Source organism: Sphaerodactylus townsendi, linkage group LG03 (genome assembly GCF_021028975.2).
Source record: "Sphaerodactylus townsendi isolate TG3544 linkage group LG03, MPM_Stown_v2.3, whole genome shotgun sequence".
In the NCBI taxonomy this organism is placed as follows: domain Eukaryota; kingdom Metazoa; phylum Chordata; class Lepidosauria; order Squamata; family Sphaerodactylidae; genus Sphaerodactylus; species Sphaerodactylus townsendi.
In genome coordinates, this window is record NC_059427.1 from 861,164 (window position 1) to 888,659 (window position 27,496).

General features: G+C 59.7%; 5 protein-coding genes across 5 annotated transcripts in view; 3 read left to right on the forward strand and 2 right to left on the reverse strand.

Annotated features, from left to right (window-relative positions):
* Positions 1 to 1,853, forward strand: part of WDR46 (WD repeat domain 46) — an 11,730-nt gene extending 9,877 nt beyond the window's left edge. Inside the window, exon 14 of the mRNA XM_048490812.1 lies at positions 1,827 to 1,853. Coding sequence (XP_048346769.1) covers positions 1,827 to 1,853 — 27 coding nt within the window. The remainder of the gene's footprint in view (positions 1 to 1,826) is intronic.
* The window catches only part of LOC125428777 (zinc finger protein OZF-like), a 798,123-nt gene that overhangs the window by 413,703 nt on the left and 356,924 nt on the right, over positions 1 to 27,496 (forward strand). The window lies entirely within an intron of this gene.
* PFDN6 (prefoldin subunit 6) lies at positions 1,580 to 4,103 on the forward strand. Its single transcript, XM_048489576.1, is given in 6 exon segments — positions 1,580 to 1,689; positions 1,918 to 1,986; positions 2,537 to 2,607; positions 2,705 to 2,725; positions 2,727 to 2,830; positions 3,861 to 4,103. Coding segments are annotated over 5 exon segments (381 nt in total). The 5' UTR covers positions 1,580 to 1,689; positions 1,918 to 1,922; the 3' UTR covers positions 3,982 to 4,103.
* Positions 6,393 to 17,150, reverse strand: RGL2 (ral guanine nucleotide dissociation stimulator like 2). The gene is made up of 17 exons (XM_048490822.1): positions 16,955 to 17,150; positions 16,787 to 16,867; positions 16,515 to 16,699; positions 16,326 to 16,385; positions 15,043 to 15,319; positions 13,634 to 13,849; positions 13,412 to 13,515; positions 12,819 to 12,903; positions 12,594 to 12,662; positions 12,322 to 12,403; positions 11,626 to 11,641; positions 11,354 to 11,422; positions 10,228 to 10,320; positions 9,968 to 10,073; positions 9,308 to 9,535; positions 8,106 to 8,220; positions 6,393 to 7,544 (listed from the first exon to the last, which is right to left on the reverse strand). Exons 1-17 carry the CDS (start codon positions 17,051 to 17,053, stop codon positions 7,339 to 7,341), a joined length of 2,091 nt encoding a protein of 696 aa, XP_048346779.1. The 5' UTR covers positions 17,054 to 17,150; the 3' UTR covers positions 6,393 to 7,338.
* Positions 21,711 to 27,486, reverse strand: RPS18 (ribosomal protein S18). Its single transcript, XM_048489570.1, has 6 exons — positions 27,331 to 27,486; positions 24,034 to 24,132; positions 22,976 to 23,062; positions 22,399 to 22,500; positions 21,926 to 22,017; positions 21,711 to 21,822 (listed from the first exon to the last, which is right to left on the reverse strand). The coding sequence occupies exons 1-6, from the start codon at positions 27,331 to 27,333 to the stop codon at positions 21,747 to 21,749; spliced, it is 459 nt and encodes a 152-aa protein (XP_048345527.1). The 5' UTR covers positions 27,334 to 27,486; the 3' UTR covers positions 21,711 to 21,746.

The following is a 27,496-nucleotide window of genomic DNA, read 5'->3' on the forward strand; positions in this document are numbered from 1 at the left end:
TTTGACTGTGTGTTCCTGCATTCCAGGGGGGTTGGACTTGATGGTCCTTCTGGTCCCTCCCAACTCTATGATTCTGGACTGTGACTGGAATAGTGCCTGTGCCTTTAGCTCAGTGGTTCTCAATCTGCGGGTCGGGACCCCTTTGGGGGTCAAACGACCCTTTCCCAGGGGTCGCCTAAGACTCTCTGCATCAGTGTTCTCCATCTGTAAAATGGCTAAATGTTAGGGTTGGGGGTCACCTCAACGTGAGGAACTGTATTAAAGGGTCGCAGCATTAGGAAGGTTGAGAACCACTGCTGTACCCAGTGGCCTGTTTTGTGCCGCAGACAAAATCTTTTTCCCCACCTCTCACTCCTTGGCTGCAGACAGATCAGATTGTGGCCGATGCCAGAATCCACAAATGTGGACTCCCAATTTGGGGGGTGGGGGGTGGGGATTCCTTTCCCTTGATCTGCCAGCCCTGTTCTTGGGAGGGTTTGATTCCTGGGAAGAGAGACTGGGGTGAGGGGTTTCCTGCCCGCAGGCCACGAGAGGGGCTGAACCCCAAGAGGGAGAGGGAGAAAGGGCTGCAACTTTGTAGATGAGCCCTGGCACTTAAACCAAGGAGCGCTGTGCCTGCTGTGAGCAACGGAGGTCTTCTCTGAACTCAAAATGGAGGGAGACCCCCACCCTGGAAGATTAAAAGAAGGGGTTATTCTCCACACTGTTTTGTCCAAAACACAGGGCCCTTTCTGCACACGCACAGTCAGTCCACTTTCACAGTTGTGGGTCTGGCTATTCCACGCAGTCAAATCCAGCTTCAAAGCGCATTGAAAGTGGATTGGAAGTGCATTATTCTGCATGCACAGAAAGGGCAACAGATGCACATCCATGGTTATTCCCACCGCCCGTGAAGGAAAGCACCTGGCTGAAGCGCACCCCAGGGTTCAGATGGGAGACCCAGAACACTGTGACCCCCCCTTATAAGGGTCAGAGGGTCATGCATTGGGTTGCCAACCTCCAGGTAAAGGCTGGAGAGATCTCGCTATTGCAAATAATCTCCAGGCAACAAGGAATCTGCTCCCTGGAAGAAAATGGCTGGTCGGGAGGTCGCGCTCGACGGCCTGATGCTCCATTGAAGCCTCCTCCCCCCTCAGGCTCCCCCCCCCACAAAAACCCTCCAGGAATTTCCCAGCCTGGAGCTGGCAACTGAGTCACACAGAGGGTCACAGATGCAGCGTATCCTGCTCTTAATATCTGGGGTTCGACACCTGAAATTCCCTTTTTCACATCACTTTGACATTTTTTTTCTTTTGCAGTGTGTGTGTGTGTGTGTGTGTGTGTGTGTGTGTGTGTGTTGTCTGTCTGTCTGTCTAACGATACAAAAATGAATGAACTTGGGTATAATGCGGGGCCTCCAACCGCGGCCCTTCAGATGTGCATGGACTACGAGTCCCATCAGCCCCTGCGAGAGCGGCCATTGGGCATCCTCGCAGGGGCTGATGGGAATCGTAGTCCGCGCACCTCTGAAGGGCCGCAGTTAGAAACCGCTGATATAATGAATGAAAATAAATAACTGAACATCCGGTATCCCCCCGACGCGCCCTCCGCCATCTTGGGGGCGGGCGGAGGTGACGCCAGAGCTGTTCCTCCACTTCCGGCCCCGCCTCCCAACGCTGGGACAGGGTCGGCTCGTGGTGGAGGCGGCCGGTAGGCGGATGGGGGGGAGGAGGAGCGGTCGTGAATTGTGGGGCGGGGCGGCGGGCGGCCCCCATCCCGGTGCAGAGGGGCGCCTTGGGGGGGCCTGCTAAGGGGGATCTCTGTTTGAAGCCCCCTCCCCCGGCAAGGCTGCCCTGCGTGAGATGGGGAGGTGAGATGGGGAGGGGGGAGGTCCGTCCCCCCCCCAATATGCTGAGGGTCTCTTCCCTGTCCGCGCAGGGGCGATGGCGGAGGCGCTGCAGAAGAAGCTGCAGGGGGAGCTGGAGAAGTACCAGCAGCTGCAGAAAGGTGGAGACCCCCCTCCCCCCCCCGGCAGACCCCCTCCCCGCGCGACCCCGGGGCTGCCAGTCTGTGGTCTGAGAAGGCTGGCTCCGCTAGTCACACACTGGAAGGGAACTTCGTGCGGCGGGGACCTGTGAGCATCACTGCTCTCCAGCCAGGGGGGGGCGGCCAGATGCTTCGGGACAGCCCCTTGGCCAGGGATGGGGGGGTGGGCTGGCGCTGCCCCCTCCACCTGCTGCCCGGGGGTCTGGGTGGGGCCTCCAGGAGGCAGCCTGGTTTGGACTTGACCCCTCCTCTGAAACTGGGGGGTGGGTGGGAGAGCCGCAGGGGAGGGGGCTGCCTGCAGAGGGGCTGCTAGTCTGGGTCCTGGAGGAGTCCTCTGGAGCACCCCCTGCGTCCCTGGCGCTGAAGAGGAGGAGGGGACCTTGGAAAGAGGCTCCTCACGGGCTGTCTTGGGGGGGGGCTGCCCACCCCCCATTTCTGCCCTGCGTAAGGCTTGGGGGCAGAGGCCCTGCCATAGCTGAGAACGGCTGCTCTGCCCTTGGTCCCCTCCCAGACCTCAGCAAGTGCATGACCTCCCGGCAGAAACTGGAGGCGCAGCTGACGGAGAACAACATTGTGAAGGAGGTGAGTGGCTGGGCCACGTTCGCCCCAGGGGGAGCCCCCCCCCCCCGCCCCTTGCATGGCCCTCCCCTCCCTTGACGGCGCTCCCTCCCCTCCCCAGGAACTGGACCTCCTGGACTCCTTCTAACCCCGTCTACAAGCTGGTTGGGCCGGTGCTGGTGAAGCAGGACACGGACGAGGCGAAGGCCACGGTGGGCAAGCGGCTGGACTACATCGCAGGGGAAATGTGAGTCCCTCGGGGGCAGGGGGGGCATCCGCTGAGGGGGCTAGTCTAGGAACTCCCCTCCCCCCGCCTTCCGGAATGGCCAGCTCGGGAAGCCAGGTCCCTGCCTCGAGGAACTTCCAGTTTAAAGTGTGACATCAGAGCCCAGACCAGAAAGGGATGTGGGGGTAAGCGAGGGAGGGGCCACGGCTCGGAGGAAGACCCCCCGCTGGGCACACAGGAAGCCCCGAGTTCAATCCCTGGCAGCAGCGTATCCCGGCCGGAGGTGCGGGGAAAGATCTCCGCCTGATTCAGAATAAGGCACCTTCATGTGTTCCCGCCGGCACTTGGAGGTATACTGCAGCTGAACATGGAGGTTCCATTTCACTATTGTAACTAATAGCCATGAGCGTGCCCAAGGGAGCACTTTGTAGCCTGTGTGCCCAACTCAAGGATGGGGGGCAGTGATGGGGGGGGGGAGTTTTGCTAGAATAACAGTGGCCAGCCAATCAGGGCTGGGCCAAACACCGGAAGGGCTCCTGTATTTGGTGAACAGCCAGAATGACTTCTCCTGCCCACAGGGCAGGGCCCGTTGCAGCAGCACGGAAGGTGATTTTCTTGTGTGCCCCCTCCCCTCCGGGTGGCCAGCTGTGGCAGAGCCTTAGCTGTGGGAATTTTCTGGCTCTGTATGTGTAGTTCCAGATTAAACGAATAAGGGATGAAAATGGGGGGGGGGGGCACAGATTCCCAGCCCCTCCTGGCTTATGAGAAGACATGATGTGAAAAACATTGTTTGCCAGAGAATGAGCTTTCTTCCCCCAGGAACGAAATAGAGCCTCAGTGTTCAGGAGCTGTGTATCTCAAGGTTTCCTTTCTCCTGCCGGGGGTCTTCTGGAAGCCGCGGGGCTGCCTCGAGGTGCCCTCTTTGGCAGACCCTCTGCCTGACGTAGTGGGTCTGAGCAGGGTCAGGGCTTGCTGAATAAGACCCGCCCCCCAGGGGGTTCCCACCTCGCATTCTCAGCGCTGCAGTGGCGGCTTCTGGTGTCTCTTGCAGCAAGCGGTACGAGGCGCAGATGCAGGACTACGAGAAGAAGTCGGAGCAGCAGCGGGAGGGCCTGGCCCGGCTGCAGGCAGAGTTCCAGAAGGCCCAGACCAAGGGGGCTGTCAAGGCCTGAGCCCCCCTCTGGACCCCCAACCAGGACTGTGCCAAGTGGGGTGGGGTGGGGTGGACATGGAGCTCGCCATTATGCTGTAGCTGTTAATTTGCTGTTTGAAAATAAAAGTCAGGTCAAGTCTCTGTCAGGACTCCTCACTCACCCACTCCAAAGGACATGGTGGGAGATCCCCCCCCACCCTGGTGCTCTGGCTCTCCTGATCCTCGGAATGAGAATCTTCTGTGAGAGGAACTGGGGGGTGGGGGCTGTGGTTGAGGATGCCCTGCAGGGCTGCGTGTGGGAAGGGTGTTGTCTACGCGGAGGAACTGCTGCCTTGGATGCCGGAGGCCACGAGTTCAATCCGCAGCCTCCTCTCCAGGCGGAAGGAGACTGACAGTGGGTGATATGAGCGGGCCCCCCCATCCCCCGCCTGAGAACTTGTCAGTCCGAGCCAACAAGACTGCTTCCGACCGACCACCAGTGGCCTGCCGCAGGGTGCTGCTGAAAGCCCCCCCACCCCCACCCCCAGTGGCAGTCTTTGGTTAGTGGTTGTGGTGGACAGAATCCTGCTGGGCTTCCACACTGGACTTCCCACCTAGAACAGACTAAGGCGTGAGCCCCTCTTGGACGTGGCCACCCCAGGCCCAGGAAATGAGCGAGTGAGTGGGCGTGGCTTAAACAGGCAGAGGTGCAAGGCCTGGCCCACTGTGCCCCTTTTGAAGAATGGGGGGGGCGCACAGACTTGGTGGGGTCCTCGTACCCAATGCCAGCCTGACCCTTCCCGTGCCCTCCTCGATGGCCTTTCTCTGCTAGCAATAGCAGGCGTCCCTCCCTGGTGCATGGGGGATCGCTCTCCCCCACAAGGATGCGGGACGGGAGTTGCCAGGAAAGACTTGGCAGTACCAGGAGAATGAGTGGGGAGGGCCATGTGCTGGCCAAACTCCATCTGTGAAAGAGCCCTGTGGGCATTTGGAAACAACGCAAAGAAGGGCACCTGCTGATCCCAAGGCCTGGGTATTAAACTGGGCTCCTATTCATCCCAAAGAGTGGCTGGGAGCCCTTACCAAACTGGATTCACGTGAAGCTTATTATCGAGTACGGATTGCTGAAGGTTTTGAGCACCTAACAGCTTTTAACACAAAATGTGGCCAATACGAATATACTGTAATGCCATTCGGGTTAGCCGGGGCTCCCGGGGTTTTTGTGTCTTTGATAAATGAAGTTCTCCAAGGCCTGCTTTTCCAAGGAGTGGTTGTGTATTTGGATGATGTTTTAATCTATTCTCAAACTGAGGAGGAGCATATCCACCTAGTTCGCAAAGTACTAGAACGGTTGCTTGATCATTCTCTCTGTGTCAAATTATCCAAGTGTGCTTTCCATCAAGAGAAACTGGCTTTTCTAGGCTATCGTGTATCAGCAGCTGGGTTAGAAATGGATCCAAAAAAAGTTGACGCAGTCATGAACCGGCCTGTTCCCGCTACCCGCAAACAGCTGCAGTCCTTCCTCGGCTTCGCCAATTTTAACAGAGACTTTATTCCTCAATGTGCCCAACTTGCCTTGCCTCTCACTGACTTTCTCCGTACCGACAAAGGTCCAATGGCATCTCGACCAGCTGCCCCTTTATTATGGACTTCTACTCAGAGGCATTCGGCTCGGAGGAGAGTAACAACATCAGATGAGCCCTGCTGGATCAGGCCAGGGAGGGTCTATGTGGTCTAGCATCCTCTCAGACCCTCTGCAGGGCCAACAACAGGGCAGAGAGCCTGAGGCCTTCCCCTGCCGTTGCTTTCTGGGATTCAGAGGTTGACTGCCTCTATTTGTGGAGGCTCCCTTCGCCGCCGTGGCTAGATGCCACGGATGTGCCTCTCCTTCGTGAGTCAGTCTCAGCCACTGTGATGGCTACATCCTCCAGCAAGGAATTTCAGGCGCTCGATGTGCACGGAGGTATGTCGCACACGCCCCTCCTGGCACAGGCAAACAACATCTTTTTTCTACACAATGGAAAAGGTCTTGTCCTAATGCTGTCGCAGCCAAGAGCAGTTAGCAACTGTGCTCACAACCCTCCACTGCTCTGCCATCAAGAAAAGGTGGGGCGGGAGCGGGGGCAGAAGCAAGCCAAATTTCTCTGTCTCCTGGAGCTGTTAAAAGATCCAGAACAGGAGCTGCATCCAACCGTGGGGTTCTGCTTGGCTGAGACACGGTGCGGGAGAGAGGAAGAGATCAACTTTTCCAGATTGTGTAGAGTTGGAGGAGACCACCAGAGCCACGGAGTTTAGATCCCCGGCCACGCTGGAATGCCCAATCGAAGCACTCCGGGCAGATGGCCACCCAACCTCCAACTCAAAACCCCCAAAGGAGGAGATGCCGCCGCCCTCCAAGGCAGTCAGGGGGGCTTCCCAAGAGGCCGACAGGAGCCAGAAACTTCTCAAAACTGGGCGAGGTTTATTTATTAAAGTAGTTATCCACCACCCTATCTTACCCTATCTTCGCAAATGCCAGGCAGCCCCTGCCCCCCCCCCCCCCCCGCTAGGCAAGGGCCATCAGCACCACCCTCTCCTCCCAACACTCTTTGGTACAGAAGGGATTAGGGGGGGGGGGCTCATCCTGCCTTTGCAAGAGACTGGGGAGGGGACCTCTTATTGCTTGTGGCAGAAACTACCCCCTCCCCCCAAAGTCTTTGTTACATTAGTGTTAAGTGCACAGAGGTCTTCCAGCTGTGTCCAGGAAGGGGGGCACCTCCTCTCCCCCCCATATATGTGGGGTAAGCGAGATCAGAAACAGCAAGTTTGCATCTCAGCTCCCCCCCCACCCCGAGACTCCCTGAGAAATTGTTTCCATCAGACCCATGAGGGTGTATCTCTGGTCCAGAGGAAGACCCTCCCCCCAGCCTTGATACGCTGAAAAAGGAGGGGGCGAGCACCTGTGCCCCCCACCCCACTTCCTGTCCAGGCAAGGAGGGAGGTGCCCAGGCAGACGGCACAAGCGACGCTCAGAAGAGCGCGAGAAAGACCCCATTGCAGCAGCAGCCCAGCAAAGCCCTCCTTCCCCCAAGCAGCCCGGCCTGACCCGGAGAGCCCTTTGAGGGCGGGGAACCCCTCGGGCACCCTGGAGGCACCCCCAGTCTCCTCCCCTGGCTCCTGCAGCCCGGCATGGCGAGTGCCGCGAAGCCTCTGGGAAACATCTGCTTGTCCAGGGGGGCAACAGCTGCAGCAAAGGGCGCAAAAACCCTGGCCCGTCGGCACCCCTGAAGCAGAGCAGCAGAGACCCCTCAGGCGCTGCCGGGTCCCTTTCCAGTGGGCTGGTCGTGCTGCCCTCGTGCCAGTACGGCCACCGACAGCACAGAGTCTCAGCTGCGTGTGGGGCTGGCCAGTCCCCCCTTCAAAAGAAGGCCTTGGCGATCTTGCGCCCAGTGGCCTTGATCTTTGGGAAGGTGGCGTGGGCGTCCGTGTCCCGTGGCCGTGGGGTCCGGGGAGGGGGCAGCGGCGGGGGCGGGGCATCTGGCGGGCGCTTCCGGCGGAGCACAAAGTCCAGGCTGGAGCTGTTCATGGCGTAGAAGACGTTGGCCGTGGGTGGCAGGGCCAATTCTGCGCGGGCGACAGAGAGAGAGAGAGAGAGAGAAGCGATCGAGGTGGGCGCCTGGTGAAGTAGAAGCCCAATGGAGGGAGCAGCCAGCAGCTGCCTTCCCACCACCCACACACACCCCCGCCCACACTCCCACACAGCCCAACTCATCACAATGTCCGCAGCCACCGGGGGCTGCCTCATCCTGGAGGGGCCACGTTTTGGGCTGCTGCCCAGATTGCTACTAAACCCAACAGGTGGAACCCAGGAGTGCCCGGCTGCCCTCACCCGGATGTCCATTTGGGTCTTCAGAAGCAAGTGGAGGTGGAGATGCAGCCCCCCCTCACCCCCGAGAACCCCCAGGTCAGGACGGAGGCAGCTCTGAAGCCTGATGCGCGGGGAACACCCTCCGTCCATCGGGAGGAGCGCACAGGTGGACCCTTCCCTCAGCCCCACTGGGCTCCCCATGGGAAAATGAGATGGGGGGGGCTCTCCCAAACCGTCCATGGAAGCCCCCCACCCTGCAACGCTCGACAGCCAGTGGCTTCCCCCTGGTCTGCCCCACCCCCCAGCCCAGCCCTCACCTCGGCTTTCGCCCAGGAGCTGCACCAGTCCGTAGTGGGGGGCCAGGCTGCCCTCTTGGTTGTGTTTCTCCAGCACCTTCGCGATCACTGCGGGGGCTTTGTCCTGGCTGGTCACCTGCCAACAGCAGCAAGGGGGGGGACTCGTGTCACTCTTTGCTTTGACAAGTCCCCTCTCCCAGATGCCCCCTGGAGCCAGAAAACTGGTCCTTATTAAGTTCCATGTCGACAGGTGCTCTGAGCATGAGCAGAAACACAGAAACAAATGTAATCCGCAAAGGATACTGGTAGCTTACTTCATTTGTCTATTTTCTCTGAAGCAGGCATTTGTATTTTACCCCAGCAAGGATCGGTTCATAAATGGCACCTAGAAGGTATAAACCTTAAAGCCCTATCGGCATAAAAGCCGACTCTCCGCTGCCTCCTGACCGCCTCTGGAAGTGGCCTCAGGGAACAGACGGGCCGTCCTGAAAGGCATCAGCAGGGAGTCCCACGGGCTCACGAGGGCTGTTATTTTAACCCTGCGCTTTGACAGAATTTAGGGGCTCCTCGGGTGATCATGATAAAATGCCTTGTCCCCGGGGGTGTCGCTTTATGCCGCTTTATGCCGCTGGACCATTGCTATATTCCCTGACAGCAAATCACACAATTGAATCACTCACTATGCAAAGAAATATTTCTTTTGCCCACCAGTTTCAATGGGTCTTCTTGAGTTCCAGTATTTTGGGTGATGATTTAAAAAAAAAAAACTTTCTCAACACTTTCCGTCATTTTGTAAGCCCTCTATCATGCCCCCCCCCCCACCTTGTCTCTTTTCTGAAGACTAGAAAGAAGAAAATCCCAGAGCGGCTCAGCGCTTTCCTCTCTCATGGCAAGGGCACCCCCTGACCGACCAATCATTCTGGTTGTCCTCTGCTGGACTTTTGGACAGTCCTTCTGTTGTGATCGGTCGGCCCCTGGGTGAGTCCGGAGGCTGCTCTTGCGTTCACCAGACGGACGGGCCCCTCCCTGGGGTCTCAGCTCGACTAGCCTCCCGACTTCTCTCTTGGGTGCTTTCTGGGGCCCTTTTTACAATGAGGACACACCAGCACAGCACAGAGACTCACTTGGACCTCTAGAAGGGTCTCCCCTCCCCATTTCCCAGCCTCTCCCGCGTAATTCCTTCTAGCCCCCCAGGCCAGGATCCTCGACGGGGCTCTGCTCACCACAACGCTCTTGTAGAGGATGTCGCTTTGCAGCTCCATGCGCACCCGGATGAAGCGGCACTCGGAGGAGCCCCCTGGGGTGCGGGTTGACCCACAGGATGCCGAGCGCCGGTGTCCGCGGATGAAGGTGCCCCCGGTAGCAGGAGGGGGGGCCAGGCCGGTGGGGGAGGAGGGGGTGTCGTGCTCTGGGGCTGTGTCGAGGGCGGAAACGGAGGGCCACTTCAAGTGCTGGGGGGAGGGGAAAGGCAAGTGAGGGTTAGTGGGGGTGGGGGGGAAAGGGTGTGGAGGAGGAGGAGCGCCAGAGTCCATGCAGGGAAGGCGGGCACGGGACGAAGCACCCGGCCTGCATGCAGAAGGGCCTGATCCCTGGTCCCTCCACAGTCTGAGGGGGCACAGAGGGCCGGTGCTGGGAGAGGCCTCGAGACCCTGGGCAGCCTCTGCCAGCCAGAGCAGGAAGCACTCGAGTGCCAGGGCCTGATGCCAGGGAAGGCGCCCGCAGTGCCACTCTTGACGGTCTGGCAGCAGCAGCCGGGCTCCCAGGTTCCCACCCAAAGGAACCAGCCTCATAATTGGGGCCTTTGTGCATTCTCTCCCAGTGCCCGCGCGTGTCACAGCCGGGGGGTGCAGGAGAACCGGGGGGGGGGGGGAAGGGGCAGCCACCTGGGCCAGGGAAGGAGCGGAGGAGAGCAGCAGGTCAGGCGGCGTCTGGGGGGAGCCGGGCTTGTCCCAGGATGTGGGGCCGCACATGCCGATCGAGGCGAGCACGCTGCAGAGAAGGAAGGAGAGGGGAGGAAGCCGGTGAGCCGGACCCCTCTGCTGCGGGGAGGCCAGAAACACCAGCCAGGCCTGGCGTGGGGGAGGGGGCACTTGGCAGCCGCCCCTGACCCCCACCCACCCCTCCCTCCCTCCCCTTCTCTCACTCTGTGCAGTGGGTGATGACCACGGAGGGCTTCACGTGTCTGGTGGGGGTTCCTCCCTCTCCGAGAGGCTCAATAGCACAAGAGAGCTGGTAGCTGGGGTGGGGGGAGACAGAAAGAGAGAGCCGGCGTGTCAGAAAGACCCCCCCCTTCCGCATTCCGGAGGGGCCGCTGTGGGTCTGGTGACAGACTTCAATGGGAGAGCTTTGGAGGAGAGAAGCCGCCACAGGGCGGGATGGGGGGGCAGGCAAGAGAAACCGAGGAAAAGTCTGTCCCTAACTTGTGGCTAACACAGCCCTGCCTGTGGCAGTTTTGGGGCCGTTGGACCTGGGAGGCAGCTTGGGGGACTCCGAAGCCCCATTGGCCAGCTGGTGGACGAGGCTGTCAAGAGCTGGACGTGTAGCAGCTGCCTGGCGGAACCTCGATTACCTTAATTGCTTGCAGGAAAAGCAAGGATTGCATCAGCTTCTTGTATAAAGAGACCTGTGGCTTGTAACTGCAGTAGCCATTTGCTACTACATTGTATTATACTGTATATAAGTGAGCGAGGCTCAGTGATGTGGACAGACCTTAAGCCAAAGGCTCTGTCCGTTTACACTGTATATAAAGCTACTAAGTAAATACACCATCTCTGTGTTTGAGCTATATGTCTCCAGTCGTTCTTATGCCACTCTGTGCATGCTCAGCGGTGGCCCAAGCTGCTAACTTCGGTGTCAGAGACAGCTGTCTGCGATTCAGCCCACGGGCCCACGAAGGCAGCGAGGGCTCATGCATGGCGCCCTGCTCCCCGGATACTCATAAGAAGCCCCCAAAGAGTCTGAACTTGGGAATGGACCGGCAATGTGCTCATATGAGCGGTCAAACACAGCCCTCTCTGGCACATTGTGGGGCAGAAGAGCAGCCAGGAGGGGAAGTGCTGGAGGCAGAGAGGGATAGATGGCGACGTTTCCAAAATTCCTTCAGCAAAACACTCGTCCTCCCGGAGGCAGGACTTCGTCAGGCCTCCAGTTGACACCCCAGGCAAGGAAAATGGCCCTCTGGACAGCAGGGCAAGATTCTTGATTTTGAAAACATAAAAGAGCGTGGGCAGCGGGGCAGGGTGGGGGGACACTCAAACAGAAGCCCCCACCTCTGGGCCTCAGTGAGGCGGGGGAGGCGCTGCAGCCATGCGGCCTTTGGAAAGGTCGCTTGGTCCCGGCTTCAGAGGCGTGGTTGCGGCCAGGCAGCCTGCAAGAGAGCGCGAGACTCGCGTCAAAGATTCCCGAACTCCTGGCAGGGAAGAGAAAAGCAAAAGAGTGGTCCCCTTTCTCCAGGAGGTGTGTGTGTGTGTGGGGGGGGGGGTAACCCTTTCGTTTCCTCCCCCCTTTCCGGCCAACACACGTACCTTTCGGTGCTTCTCAAAATTGATGTACCCGTTCTGCAGAGAGAGGCACACAAACACACAGGTGGAGGGTTAGTCCAGAACCTCATACCTTATCTTAGACCTCCCCCAGGACAAGACAAGAAAACCACCTCAACTCCAAACCCCGCCCACCCCCTCCAGCAAAGCCATTCAGAGAGAGCCTGGGGCAGGGGACACAGGGTCAGACGAGCATCTGAAAGACCCACATTCGAATACCTGCTCGGCCACAGGAGCAAACTGGGTCACTTTGGGCCAGTTATACCCTCTCAGCCTGACCAACCTCTCAGGGCTGTTGTGAGGGCAGGAGAATGATGAAAGCTAATCTGGGTCCCCACCAGGGAGGAAAGTGCGGGAGGGGGGGGGGTGAATCATGGGAATGGGCAACGAAATAAATAAACCAGGAAAAAATGACGTTGCAAGGAACACACTGGCCACTTTGCCCTTGTCTGAAGAGGCAGTTGCTCGGGGATGGGGGTCAGATGCGCCCCCAAGGCCCTGTCCCCCTTCTTGTCGCCTGGGGAGGGGGCACATCTCCCAGAGCTCCCCAGGACAGTTTGCTGCACGTGTGACTAAGCTGCAGAAGGTACCACAAGCCCCCACCATCCCACCCTGCAAACACCAACACCTTTCCCCCCCCCCTCAAATACCACTGTCTGTTCCTGGTGGGACAACAGACACTGCCCCGCCCCGCTCACCTCCAGCCGATTCCGTGTGGCCACGTCCAGCATCCTGGAGTCCCTTCAGGGGAAAGTGCCGAGAATGCAGGGACCACACGCCCTTAGAAGTAGGCGAGAGAGGAAGGAAAGTCAGGCCAGGAGAGACCCCAAACAGCGGAGCCCCCGGCCGGGTCTGCTCAGGGCTCAGCCGCTCAAGTTGGCAAAACCCCCTCTGCCCAGCCTGCTCAACCTGCTGCCCCCGCCCTGGCAAAGAACGGTCCCCCCCTCCCCACATCCCCGCCAGACCTCACCGTGGGGCGCTGCTCAGGGCTCTTCCGCTGATGCCTCCGCTGGGTGGGCTCAGCACTAGGGCAGCCTTCCTGTGGGGCAGGGGGAAGAAGGCAGAGAAAACTCAGATGTTCTGGTGGGCCGAGGGGTCCCTGGGACCGAATGGGAAGGGAGGCCCCCGCCCCACCTTCCACGCAGCAGAGCGGGACAGGAGGGCGGGTGAGGGGGTGGATCCTGCCGCTGCCCACCTGGAAAAGGAGCTGGCGGCTCTGGCGGTAGTTGTCCTTCTCTGAGCAGATGGCGCTGAGCTCCCCGTAGAGGTGGACGCAGTCCCTGTGTGTGTGTGGGGGGGGGGGGACAGCAGGGCCCAGAGACAGTCAGCCCCAGGAAGGACAGCCCAGCCCCCCTTCCCACCCCAAACAAGGGGTGCTCAAAGGAGGGGTGGGTAGCTGCCAACAGACGGGAGCCCAAGGTGTCTGCTGGTTCTGTGACCTCTGTAAGATGAAGACCCTTCCCCAACCTCTGTGGGAATGCCCCTACTGCACCCACCTTAGACTGGGAGGACACAGGTTCAAATCCCGGCCGGATGCCCCGGGGGCCACTCAGTCTAGCCCACCCCTCCGGTCACAGTGAGGACCTTTCGGGGCATCTGGGCCTGGGATTGTTCTCAAGCTGGGGACAGGGCAAGTCCTTCTTCCTCAACCCTTCCTTGCTCGCTCTCCCACCCCCTCCCATTCCTGAGCCTCATTATGGCTGGAGGCAGGCGGCCATGATCCGTGGTTTGCAAGGGGGAGGGGAGTGCGGGACAGCTGTTTCCGGCGGCTGTTTCTCCTGCCCCCACCTGGATATCTCCTCCCAGGTGCGCTTGAGCCGATGCAGCGGGGTGGACTGCAGAGCGGAGACCACGGCGTAGAGGGCGGAGAAGTTCCGGAGGCAGAAGCACTCCTGGAGAGGAGGACAGAGGGGAGGGGGACGCTGGAGCTGAGTCTGGCTGGGGGGTGGAGGCCCAGGGTCTGGGGGGAGGGTCCTGCCCAGGCCACGGAGGACCTGCACGGGCGCCCACCTCTGCCACGCGGATCCACTTCTCCAGGAGCCGGGCCCGTTGTGTGGCACGCAGCCCCGTGTCGCTCAGGCAGGAGGCCACGACCGCATTGGCCACCCGGTTGAACTGGGCCACCGTGGCCCGGACCGTGGGGCAGGCCCCCTCGTGGCCCTTCTTGGCGCGCTGGGACCAGAGGGAGCCCAAGCACTCGTGGGGCACCAGGCGGAGAAAGAGCTCCTGCGGAAGGGGGCACAGAGCGGACAAGCGAGATGCACTTGTTTGAATACGCGCCGATACATCACTTGAAAAAGAATCATCGAAACAAAAACCAAATCCAGAGATTTTATCGCCAAACAGCCTGCATGACCACCTGTTGTAATTTATTTTATTTATTTATTATTTGAATTTATAGACTGCCCAATCCCCAAGGGGCTCTGACAATAGTTTGAGTTGTTACCAGGAAAATAAAGATAGAATTGCATTCCAATTTATTATTGGCTTACATATTGCTCATTTTGTGAGTATTTGTATGCATTTTGAGGGGTAGCCAACCTATGGGGCTTCAGAGGTTCATGGATTACAATTCCCATCAGCCCCTGCCATCTGCAGCACCATAGGTTGGCCACCCCTAGCTGTAATTACTTTGGTCTTTACCTGTTGTACACCTGCCTTAATTACTATGGTGGAACCCAGACATATTTCTGCATCACAACTGACTGGAGAAAACGGCTTCAGCTTTGCGGGTGGGGGACTAAGGTATCGCGTCCCCTTCCCCAAGCAGTGCCCCCAAATCTGCAGGGGTCTCCCAGGCTGGACGTGGCAACGGGGCACCCCACCCACAGCGGGATTTGACCTTAATTTGACCCCCCTACAGTGCATCGGTGCAGATTCTGTGACTACACAGATAAGCAGGAGGACGGAGGTCGGCTGTGTTCTCCGAAACCAGGTTCTAGACCTCATGACTGCCGACGCGTGCTTGGAAACGCCTGCCCCGCAAAGCTAAGTAGGACTCGGAGAAGCCGGAGCCCCAGACCCCGTCCGCCTCTCCTCGGTGACAGCAGAATAAATCATGGAGCATCTATTACCTGCACGCACAACAACAACAACAACCACAAACCAGACTGCATGCATAATTTATGCAAGTTCTCAATGCAGCCTTTACATATCAGGGCAAGAGACACACCCGTGAGCCGCGCCGGAGGCTGTTTGGCATCCTCTCTGAGGTCACCCGGAAGGCGGCCCAGTTGGCCAACACTGCAGGGCTTCCTCTGAGCACAAAACAAGCCCACCGCATTTCTGGTCCTCGTTGCAAACCACACAGAGAGGAAGGTCGAGACGCTTCAAAAACAGCGCCGAGCCCAGCTGCCCCCTCGCCCTCGGGGCCTGGCATGAGGCTCAGCCGCCCTTCCCCGCCACCCATGAGCACTCACGGCGTCCTGTGCGGTCAGGTGGGCAGCCACTTCGTCCGCCTGCAGGCCCAGGACGTAACGGGGGTCGGGGTCCTGATCCTCCACGAAGTCCTCGTCTTCCTCCCGCGTCTCCGGGGCACCTTCCTTCGGGGCCAGGGTGAGGCCCTTCTCGTACTCCGACCCGCTCCCGAGCGCCCAGCGCAGGCGGGCCAAGAGTCGCTCCCCCAGGCTGGGCTCCAGGCCCACAAAGTCCTCCGGGTACCCATCCAGCCACGAGCACAGGAGGGGGCCCAGCGCCCTGTGGGGAGAGCAGAGGGGTCGGGGAGTTCCGGCCTCCGTCTGAACTGCTGAAAAGGGGCAGCCCTAGACCTCAAGTGCAGAGAACATGTGACGGGGACAGGGCTTCTGAGCGTGTTCAGAGCGCCTTTCTTCCACCACCACAGAGCCGCCATGACAGGCCCTTATGAGACTTGTGGTGAGTTGCTGGGGGAGGGGGGTTACAGCCCCAACACCGTATGGCCGGTGATCAGAGACCCCCCTTTCCCGCCTCCGAGCAGGATGACCCACCACCAAAAGACCATCACGTGGGATGGGGGCGAAGTTGAATAAGTTTGGGGTGCCTGAACTGCAGGTGTCGTGGTTAGAATGTCATACTAGGCCAAGGGTCTGGGAGACGCAGGTTTGAATCCTCAGCCACCACGGAAGTTTGCTGGGTGACCTATGGCCAAACACACACCTGCCTCACAGGGCCGTCGTGAGGATAAAGTGGAGCATAAGAAAGGGATGCAAACCGCACTGCGTCCCCGTTGGTAAGAAATGAGAGGTGTGAATGAAGTAAACAAACAAAGAATAAACCGGGGAGAGAGAGAGAGACCCTATAGGTTCAAGAAAAAGAAAAGAAAGGAGTTTCCCCCCACGCAGCAGATAAGTACGGTAACAATGTGGAACTCACTGCCGCTGGATGAACTGAGAACAATCACCAGGACTGGGTTTAAAGGAGGAACAGCCAAAATCGTGGTTTGAGAAACCCAGCAGTGTCTGTCAGGCAAGGAGCCTCCATGTACAGGGGCAGCATAGCTTTGAATATTGGATTACATGCCGGGGGAAACAAGACTTTGGCCTTCTCTGGTGGGCTGTGCAGAAGGCCAGAGTCTGGGATCTGATCCAGCCGGGCTATTCTGTGCTGCGAAGCAAGAGGGAGAGGTGGGGGGGGGGAGAGCAGCTGCAGGGCATGAAGGGGACCCCCCCCCCCCAGGCCGGAGTCTCAGGCAAGCAAAGGGGGGGCGGGCGGCGCAGCCACTCACCGCTGCAGCTCTGGCGTTTCTGGAGCCACGTCGGAGGGGGACTCCTCAAGCGCCTGGAGGCTGAGAAGGCAGGAGGGAGGGAGGCTGAAAGGGCTTCTGCAGGACGAGCCCCCCCCCCTAAAGGGCCCCCCTTTCCTGCAGAGGCCCCCCAGCAAGCGCCCCCCCCCCATCCCACAGCAGCGCCCTTACCTGTCCAGGAGCAGCGCCAGGACCCGGCTGGGGGCGGCGAAGGTGCGGTAGGTGGCCAGGAAGGCGGGCACGTAGGTGGGGTCGCCCAGCGCCCCCGCCGCCAGCAGGTGCCGCACCAGCCCCGGCAGCGACCCCGCCTTCAGCGCCCGGCCCCGGGGGGGCTCCGACGGCGGCGACTCCGGGCCCTGCGGAAAGAGGCCGGTGGGCGTCAAGGCTCCAGAACGCCCCCCTCCCGCCGCCCGCTCCCCACCCCACGGGCGCCCCCCACTCACCTCCGAGGCGACCCCCGACGAGCGGCAGCTGACCGCGTAGACCACCCCGTCGCCGGCCTCCTCCCACAGCGTCACTGGGGCCTGGGGTGGGGGGCGAGGGGAGAGACAGGTGAGCCCCACCCCGGCCGGCCCCGCGCAGCCGCCCCCCAATCCCCGCCCCGCGCTCACCTTGGCGGGCAGGCAATACCAGCGCGTGCGGGTGAGCAGCACCCCCTCGGGCGACCCCCCCGCCTCCAGGCAGCCCCCCAGGCGGAGGAACACCTTCATGGGCCCCTGAGCGCCACCCCCACCGGCAACCCAGGGGGAGGGGAGGCGGGAGAGCGGGGGACCCCGAAGTCGCGGGGGTGGGGGCGGGGGTGCAGCGGCGGGCAGGACGGGACTCCCCCTCCCGGCGACACCGGGCCTGCTCCCCTTCCCTGTGGCGCTCGCAGCCTCTCCTTCCGCCTCGCGAGGAGCCCTCGCCTCCGCCCGGCCTCCTCCTCCCCGCCCTCAGGACTTCCCCAAAAACCGGCCCGCCCGGATTCCTGCCCCCCCCCCCCATCCCCGGGCTGCAGGTGGGGTTCAGGGCGCTCCGAGCCCCGCCACCGCCAGACCCCCCCCCCCAACCCCACCTCCGTCCCCACACACACCAGCCGTCGGAGCAGGCGGAGGAGCCGGGCCAGGCAGCCCCCGGAGCGCAGCGGGTCACGACCGGGCCACGCACCTGAGCCTCAGCCCTGCCGGCGCATGCACACGAGACGGGCTCGGCAGACACGTGTCCCGCGGGCACCAGGAAGGCGCGCCCGCCCCGCCGTCCGCCGCCGCCGCCACTCACCCACTCGGCTGCCGGGAGGTCCCGCCCAGGCTGGGGGTCCCGGGGTGGGGGGGGTGGCGGAAGGCGCAGAGCGGCCCCCCCGGGTCGCCCGTCCCGTCCAGCAGGAGGCGCAGCGAACGGGCCAGCTTCCGCCCCCCTCCCTCCTCCGGCCGCGAAGGAGACCCCCCTTCGGCACCCCCCAGCAACTCCGGGCCGGCGGTGTGTGTGTGTGTGGGGGGGGGGGGTTGTGGCTCCAAAACGCCGCCCCGCCTTCCCCTGGGCAACTCTTGGCCTTCTTGCAAACTCCTGCCAACTCCCCCTCCCTACCTTCCAGATCAGCCCCCCTCTTGCCAGGAGCCCCCCCCACCCCGAGTACAGTGATGTCCTCTTCCAAACTCCCCCCCCCGGTTGCCCCAGTCTATTGAGCCCCCCCTCCCAGAATACCCCCATTTTGGCCCGTGGTCACTTTCTGCCCCCCCCCCCCGACTCTCACCTGGACGCCGGAGGGGGTCCCGGCTGCTGCCATGGGGGGGCTGCTGGTGCCCGGGAGGGGGGGGGCTGAGTCTTCCCCTGCGAACGCCAGACCTGCCCCCGGGGCAAGTGCACGGGCGGGGTGCAAAGTGCGGAAGTGGAGCTGACCGGGAAGGGAGCCTGAAGCGGACTGGAATAGAACCGGCCGGGAAGGGGGCCAGGGAATGGGCGGCAGAGGCTGCAAAGCCCGGAACTGGACTCCCCTCCAAGCGGAGCCGGAGCCTGGGAGAGCACATTCTCCCAATAAAGGGGAGGGAGGAATTGGGCTGCCCTCTTTCATCTGCACAGTTGCCACTGCTTTGACTTCGTCATTTTCTAATGTTGAGATCCGTTTTTATTGGTGCAACGGTTTTTAATTGCAGTTTCCTGGTTCCCAGATGAGCTTCGGGGAATGGAGATCCTAAAGACAGATTCCCCCACCCCACCCCCCGGGGGGGCTTGCATAAGCATAAGGAATAGGGGAATTTTAAGTTACGGGGCGCCATCTGTATTTTTATCTGTATTTTATTGTATTTATAATGGAAAGGTTATAATTTGAGCGCTACTTTTAAATTTAAGGACCAGTACTATAGGTGCGGAATTATTATGGTTTACTGTTTATATTTCTGTTGTGAACCGCCCTGAGCCGTCCAAGGGAGGGCAGTATATAAGCCAAATAAATAAATAAGCATTTTATTGTCATTGTGCACGCACAACGAAATTTACAGCAGCATTCCTCGATGCACACAATTTCACACTCATACCCCATCCTCCCTTTCCCCTTCCTCCACCCATCCCTACACAGCCCCAAACACATCAACACGAAGCTGCGGAGTTCAGCATCGCCACAGCTCTAGAGTAGAAGCTGTCTCTAAGCCTCTTGGTCCTAGTTTTGATAGACCTGTATCGTCTGCCGGATGGCAACAGTTCAAAAAGAGAGTGTGCTGGATGAGACGGGTCTCTCGGAATATTTTGGGCTTGCCAGGCGGACAGTACGGGAGCAGCAGGTCTTGCTAGGAGCAAATGCTAGCTGTTGGCCACCGTGAGCCCGGCTTGTGCCAGGGAAGTGTGGGGTAAAAATCAAATCAAAGATAAATTAAGTCTTCTGGGACCCCCCCCCCCCCCCCGAAGGCCTCAAAGGGAAGAAAACAGAACTTTGAACGGTGTGCAGAAACTCACAGCGGGGAACAAGTGCAAATCTATCAGCGCTGGGCTCATTGTTGACTTCATGGCTACCCTGTAGGCCTAGGGCCTAGGTGTCAAACTCGTGGTCCTCCAAATGTTATGGACTACAGCTCCCATCATCCCCTGCTAGCATTGCTGGCAGGGGCTGATGGGAATCATAGTCCATGAACATCTGGAGGGCCACAGTTTGACACCTCTGCTGCAGGGTTTTCAAGGCCAGAGAGGTTCAGAGGTGGTTTGCCATGGGCTGCCTCCCTGTCATGACCCTGGTCTTCTTTGGCGGCCTTCTTCCCATCCAAATGCCTGCCGGGGTCCGGGGTGAGAGCGCGTGACTGGCCCACAGTCGCCAGTGAGCTTCCAGGTCACAAGTGGGGATTCAAACCTGGGTTCTCCAGATCCTATTCTGATACTTTAAACTACTACTCCATGCTGGCTCACTGGAATAATACGATCCATGTATCCTGCCCAGCCTTGGCCCAGCTGCTGCGTTTTGGATGAGTTGAAGTTTCCAGACTGTCTTCAAGGGCAGCCCCACCTAAAGCCCACTATGGTAGTCTATGCTGAATATAATCACAGCAGAGATCACTGTGGCCAGCCGGAGCTGATTAAGGGAGAGCAGAGCCTCCAACCACGCATAAGGATCCAGCGGTACCCTCCAAGCTGTGAGCCACTGTCCCCGTTTCCATTGAGACACATTTTTCTCTAGGCCAGTTGGCAACCTTAACAAAATGGGGTCTATCACCCCCACCCCCACGGAATCAAGCAGATCCTGGGCAGGATTTGGGCAGGATCCTGGGCAGGATCCTGTGCAAAAACCCAGAGAAGGATGGGTTGAATCTGGGGCAAGAACTACACTACAGAAAAATTGAAAACACGAGATGGGCTCTCTTGAAGGGGGGGAGGCAACCTGTGGAGAGCCCCCTCCCCTCTGCTGAATGGGGGTTATGGGGCAGCCCCAGGTCATTCTGCAGGGGACAGGACAACCTGCCCATGATGGACATTCCACAAAGGGAGGGCTGCCCTCTCAGCTTTAGGCAAAAGCTCCCCCCCCCCAACACGGCATCCAAGCCCTGTAATCCAGAGCCAGAGTTGTTGGCCGCCCCGTTCTCCCTTCCCCAGCAGAGACTTGACTCCCCCAGGGGAGGAAAGAGCACAATGGGGGGCTGGAACCCTCATTTCCTACCTCCAGGAAGGGACCTGACAGCGTGGCACTGCCTCCCCCCACTTCCTTCTGCACTTTAACCCTTTGGCTCCTGTCGCAGGTCGGCCTCCTCTTGAAATGCTGCTGCGCTGGTACAGCTTCTCCCAGTAGAAAAGGTGGGGGTAGAGCTTCCCCTGTTGGTCTGCAGCCTCACCTGCCGGCCCTCAAAGGCAGAAGAAGATCCCCGGTCCAAGGGAAGGGTGGGGGGAGCACACAGAGGGGCAAGATACTCCCTGCATACCAGTCCCAGGTAGCCAATGCTGCGGCTGGCACCCCCCTGATTTAGGGGGAGGATCAAAAGACCCGGAAGCTGCAGTCCCCGGGAAGGCTAGCTAAACTCCCAGGGGAAAAGCAAAACCAGTTTTAAAAAAGACGAAACCGGCCCGGGACTCCTTTGGACCCAAAACTGGGTAACCCACGCCCTCACGGATCTAAAGAAGTTAAAACGGATGAGTGGGGAGAATGACTGCCACCACCCCCTCCCCCCCTTTGTGGATCTCAGCCAACCCTGCTTGCCCCTCCTTGGAGATCCAAGCTTCAAAGCCCCCCTTTAAAAAAGCACAGGTCAGCCACCAAACTCAGAGGACCGAGGGGGAGACCCACGGGAAAGTCACGGCCACGGCCCCACAGCCAAGGAGCGCTGCCCTTCCGTCTGGGAGACTGTGGCTGAGACTGTCCTGCAGCCTCGCAGCCAGGACCCCCCAAGCTGGGCAGCTGCCTCAGCCTCCCCAGAGAAATGAAATGACCCCTCGCTGAGTCCCAGGCAGACGGCTGAGCCCTCTGGGGGCACCCCAGCCCCACTCAGTCGAGCCCTCCCCCACCCCACCTGCTCCCAAGCCAGGGAGACCACAAGGGCAGAGCTGGCCTTCTGCCCCAGGGCCCTTTCCTAGCAGAAAATGGCAGATCCGAGCGCCCCCCCCCCCAAAAAAGAGCAAGGTCTGCCCTAGAGCTGGTTGCCAGGGATCCACCCCAAAAGCCAGGCCCTCCTCTGATCCGTTGGACATCCCAGAGAGGCAGGGAAAGACGCCACAATCGACACGCAGAAAGGTGTATCCGGCCTGTTATAGGGTGCACAGAACATGCGCAGACACTCAAAGGGAGGGGGAGATGTGCCTTGGGGTGTGTGTAAAGGAATAAGGAGCCCTGCCTTGGGGAGCTCATTCTCCAGCTACCAGGAAGTAAGATGCTGACGTCCCCGTCCCCCCCTCCCCAGAGCAAGGATGAGGCCGCAGAACTGAGGACACCACTTTTTATTTGCACATAAAGACTGTTTACTTCTTCTTGGAGACGCCCACGGTTCTGCCACGGCGGCCGGTAGTCTTGGTGTGCTGACCCCGGACACGCAGGCTGCAAGGAAAGGACAGAAGGGGGGCTGGTCAGCAGGGGCAGGGGAACCTGCCACCCCCACCCCCACTATCACCCCTGCACACGCGCCCCCTGCACATCTCACCCCCAGAAGTGACGCAGGCCTCGGTGAGCCCGGATCTTCTTCAGGCGCTCCAAGTCCTCGCGCAGTTTGTTATCCAGCCCGTTGGCCAAGACCTACGAGGGAGGGGACGGGAGGTGTCAGTGGAGGATAAAAAGCCCCCCCCCCATGGCCACAGCCAGCCTTGGGGGTGATTCTTTGTCTTGCAGCCGTACTTGGGAGCCCCGAAAGAGCAAACGCGGCCAGTGGGCAAATCCAGCCCTCATCAGGATACACCCCTCAAAATCTACTTGCCACCGGGGCTCAGAATGGCCCCCTCCTCACTATCCCCCCCTCACAGACACACCTGAGTTGAACATAGGCCACTCCCTCGCCCTTCTTCAGACCTTCCAGCCTTGGAGGACATCCCCAGGAACCCCCCCCCCCAATCTGGGAACCAGGCGCCGCTCCTTCAGTGGGGCCTCAGCAGCAGGGAGCCCCCCCTTCCCCCAGCTCACCTGGCTGTACTTCCCGTCCTTGACGTCCTTCTGCCTGTTGAGGAACCAGTCCGGGATCTTGTACTGCCGGGGGTTCTGCATGATGGTGATGACGCGCTCCACCTGCAGGGGGCGGCAGAGACCACCGGGGGTAAGAAGGTCCGACCCCAGCCACAAGAGTGGAGGCCAGGCAGAGCCCCAAGTCAGGCAGGGGCCCCCCAAGAAAGGGGAAGGGGGCCCCAGAACGGGCACCTCAGCCAGTAGGATCCCTGAAAGGACTGGCAGCCCAAAACTCCACCTGCTACCCCCTAGCGGGGGCTTCTGACCCACTGCTCCAGAGACACCCCCTCCCTTTGGCCACTTTCTCCTGGCAGCAGTCAGTGCCCCTCAAAGGCAGCAGAGGGGCTGGCAGGGTCTTGTCCACCCGCACTGGGGGCACACCGCCACAGGGCACCCTCTGACACACGGCCAGCACCTCAGCCAGAGAGATGCCAAATGCCCAGGAAGGCCGTGGCTGTCCGAGTTCTCAGGCAGAGACAAGACTTTTTCACGGGAGACTCTGCCACGGATTAATCAGAGTTAGGAGCTGGAGACTCACCTCGTCTTCCGTGAGCTCCCCGGCCCTCTTGGTCAAGTCGATGTCTGCCTTCCTCAGCACCACGTGGGCATAACGCCTGCCCACCCCCTGCAAGGGACAGGAGAGGGGACAGCTCAGCGGCGGGGGGTGGGGGCTGGTAAAGAGCCTGCAGCAGTTTCAACCCTCCCCCCCAGAGTCCAGCAACACCAGCCTCCCCATCCTCTTCAACTCTGCCCTCTCAAGCGAGGCCACACAGAGAGCCCAGCCCGTCTCCCTAAGGACTCTGTCCAGGGCACCGTGCCAACTCCTGGCCTCCACCAGCGGGCAAGGGGAGGACGGCCAACGCGGCGCTGCGTCCCAGGAATTGGCAGGAGTGGGGGCGAGGCTCGGAAAGGGCCGGCTCAGGAGCGGAGGAGCTAGGCTGCGGCAACAGGATTCAAAATGACCCGGACAGAATAGAGAGCTGGACCATAACTAAGTAAATGAATTTCAACAGAGATAAATGTAGGATTCTAGACTTAGGCAGAAAAAATGAAATGCACAGATATAGGACGGGGGACACCTGGCTTGACATGTGAAAGGGATCGGGAGTCATGAGCCAGCAGTGTGACGCGGCAGCCAAGGAAGCCAGTGCAATTCTGGGAGTGTGTGTTCCTGCATGGCCGGGGGTTGGACGTGATGGCCCTTGAGGGTCTCTTCCAACTCTATGATTCTAACAGCTTCGGGACGGAGCTGCTTCTTGAGAGGAGCGGCTGGAGTGTGTGTGTTTGGGGGGGGGGGGATGCGAGGTGTGGCTGGGCATCACCAGGCTGCTCCCTCCTGTCCTGTGGGGGCCAAACTCTCTCCTGTCCTGTGGGGGCCACTCTCTCTCCCCCTCAGAACAAAGAGCCTGCTGGATCAGACCAGAGTCCTGGCAGCTCACATGCAGGAAGTGACAGCAATGGCCTTCTGCTGCTCCCTGATGCTCTTCGGCTGGATTCCCCGGCATGCCGCCCCACACGCTACCCAAGCACACCCACAAACATTCTGGGTGTCTGGGTTTGCAGCCCCCTGCCCACCCCACCCGTCCCCTCGCTGACCTTGATGGCAGTGATGGCGAAGGCGATCTTCCGCCGCCCGTCAATGTTGGTGTTGAGGACTCGGAGGATGTGCTGGAACTTCTCTGGGATCACGAGCGACTGAGGAAGGGAAGGGAACAGGCAGGCTCAGTCCGAGGCCAGGAGGCACCACTCAGGCCTTGTGCAAAACCCCAGGGCCCACAGCAAGAACCGCTCAGGCGACCTCACCAAATACACACGCACCCCCGGACGCCCCTGGGCTCACTTGCTAGAGCCACTTGAATCCCCTGGGTCTGGATTAGAAGACATGTTTGCTCCCTTCAACGCGCTATGGCAGGTGCAGCTGTCGCTCAACCCCCACCACTGTGGGGGCTCTGTGGGCACTTGGCATGGAGAGGACTGGAAAGGGCTTGCAGACAGCGTAATCTTTGCCCCTGCATTCCCTTCCCTGGTGGCTCCCATCGCCTCTCCGTCTCCCTGCCTCCTCCTCTTCTTTCCGCCCTCCATGTACCACAACCGAATCCGTCATAACCCAGTCATGGTTCTAATCACAGGTGTGCCTGAATTCCGACGGAATTCCCCCTGACCAGCAGCAGGCGTCTGCTGCTGGTCAGGGGAAGGACCCCAAGTTCTTCTCCTCCTCCTCTCAACCTGACAGGTCACAAGTGCAGCTGAAGAGGGTTTTGTGTGGCCTGCTGGGATTCCTGTTCCACGCAGCATCCCACCCATTAGCTGAAAACTTGCTTAAGCTCATAGAACTGCAATTACTGATTTAGCTAAGAAGTACAAAGCATTTTTTAAATGGAGAAATAAACATCATTTTGGCTGAGAAGACTGATGGAAACCCCAGGCACCAGAATGGGATTGCGAAGCCACGGGGTCCATCAAGCCCCGACATCTGATGGCCCGCTTCTGATGGAGTCCGGCTGAATTTGACCCCACAACCACATTTATTGCTGCAGATGCCACCTGATGATCCACATCTGAGACCCAGCGTGGAGTAGCGATTCTGAGCAGGTGGACTCTAATCTTGAGAACCAGGTTTGATCCCCTGCTCCTCCAAATGAACAGCAGGCTCTCATCTGGTGAGCTGGAGTTGCTTCCCCACTCCCACATTCCTGCTGGGTGACCTGGGGCACAATCCCAGTTCTCTCAGAACTCTCTCAGCCCCACTGGCCTCACCAGGCGCCTGTTGTGGGGAGGGGAAGGGAAAAGAGATTGTGAGCTGACTTGATTCTTCTCACAGGAGAGAAGTCGGGGGGGGGGGGGGGGGGGGGGGGAGATATAAATCTAAACTCTTCTGCAAAAAAAAAGGCATTCCACCAACTCCAATCAATTAGTAAACTGGCCACAGGGATCTATGCACCTGCTGCCACGCACCCTACGTGGCAACTTGGATGCCCCAACTGGTGCAGGATGTAGCAGCCCAGCTACTATCAGGGACCAAGAAAATCAGCAGATCAACCCAGAAGGTCTGGCCCTCCCCTCCCAAGGCCTGACTGGTTCTGGACCCCCCTCCCACCCCACAGGGCCACCTCTCCTGCTAGGCTCTGCTGCAAGAGGTCTCCTCATCTGAGCCATGGAGGCACTCTGCACAGGAGTAAAACCATCCATCGTTCTTCTAGTTGCATTCTTTGTGGTGGCCCCAACACTGGGGAAGGGTCATAAGAACATAAGAAAAGAGCCTGCTGGGTCAGACCAGAGTCCATCTAGTCCAGCTCTCTGCTACTCGCAGTGGCCCACCAGGTGCCTTTGGGAGCTCACATGCAAGAGGTGAAAGCAATGGCCTTAAGAACATAAGAACAAGCCTGATGGATCAGACCAGAGTCCATCTAGTCCAGCTCTCTGCTACTCACAGTGGCCCACCAGGTGCCTTTGGGAGCTCACATGCAAGAGGTGAAAGCAAGGGCCTTCTGCGGCTGTTGCTGCTCCCGAGCACCTGGTCTGCTAAGGCATTTGCAATCCCACCTGAAACTATTCCGTTTCACAAAACATGCAACACAACTTTTCCAAGAAGACTCCACATCCGCCTCCCCTCTTATTTCCTTCAGTTTCCCCTCCTTTCCCCCAGCAGTTGTGGTTTTATCTCCTCTCCTCTTAGGAGGCTGTGCTGCAAATACAAATTTTCAAAATGATTTTGATGTATTTATCGTGCTTTTAGGTTGCACGACGCCCTGAGCCCCCACGGGGAAGAGCATCGAACCAATTCAGCAAATAAACTATTTAATTTTACTTTTGTCACCTAACTTTATTCTAACCTTTACTTCCAAGGCAGGCTCAGGGTGGCGAACAACAACACCCCTGCAGAGACATAAGCATCAATAAAACCACCCGACAATCAACACACCCCAATTGCAGACCTCGGCTGTTCACCACCTTCGGCCCTCCTTTGCAGGGGTATAAGCTGAGAATAAAGTAAACTAACAAAAGCCCAGTGGGAGAGCTGGGCGTGTCCCACGTTGTGCGTGGCCTGCCGTGTGGCAGGCAGGGGTGTTTCTGTGCCCACGTGCCCTTTTCTCCTGTGGCTCCTGACCTTTTTCCCTCAAAAGAGCAACTCTCAAGCTGCTGCTCGTCCTTGCTTCTTGCAGCTCCTCCCCGTAAAGATCTGGCCAACCTCCGCTTTTTTAAGAATACTTTTTAATACCTCGGAAACCCGTAAACACGACAAGCGGCCCAGCGTTGTGTACGTGAGAAATGGAAACGCCACCTGCACGTTCCCTGCCCTGCTGCAAACTGGAGCCGTCCCTGGAATGACAACGCCGCCACGCGGGCCGTCATCTGACATAGCAACCGAGCTGGAAAGGGTCCCCAAGGGTCATCGAGCCCAACCCCCCACCGCACGGGCAAGCTCCAACGAGCAGCCGGGGGGAGTGGAGGGGCCACCTGGAGCAGGGGGCCGGGGGAGGGGGCAGCAGGCCACAGAAGCAAAGGCCTTCCTTTCTCCAACTCAAGGCACAGCAGAACACTGGGTTTGCATTCACAACAGTCTTGCCAGGTTGGCCCATCCCTTGTGCCAAGGCAAAAACTGCCGGCTCTCAGCTGAGGTCACGGAACCCCACCAACGCGACCACTCGTCCCTTCGGGAAGCACCCCTTTCATGTTGCCCTCCCGTGCAGGGCTGTCGTGAGGCCGGGGAGCCACCCCCTCCCGCCTCAAAAGGAGAGGTGGGGGAGAAGCCTCCGCCCAACCCCGGGGCGCCCCCCCTTCCCGGCCGGCCTCGCAGCCCCAGCGCCGCCCCTCCCGCCAGCGCCGCCCCGACCCTCGCCAGGGGACCCGCGCGGAGGATGGCGCCAGATCCCCTCGGCCCCCCTCCCGTACCATGGCTGCGGCTGCTCCTCTCGCTCCACCAGCGGCCGGAAAAGGAAGTCGGCCGGCGCCGGAAGCTGTTTAGGCGTCCCTCCCAAAAAACCACGCCCAGTTCCGGCGAAGGGGCGCCTCTCTGGCCAACGAGGGCGCCACTTCCGGTTAAGGCTTCTCTCGGCCC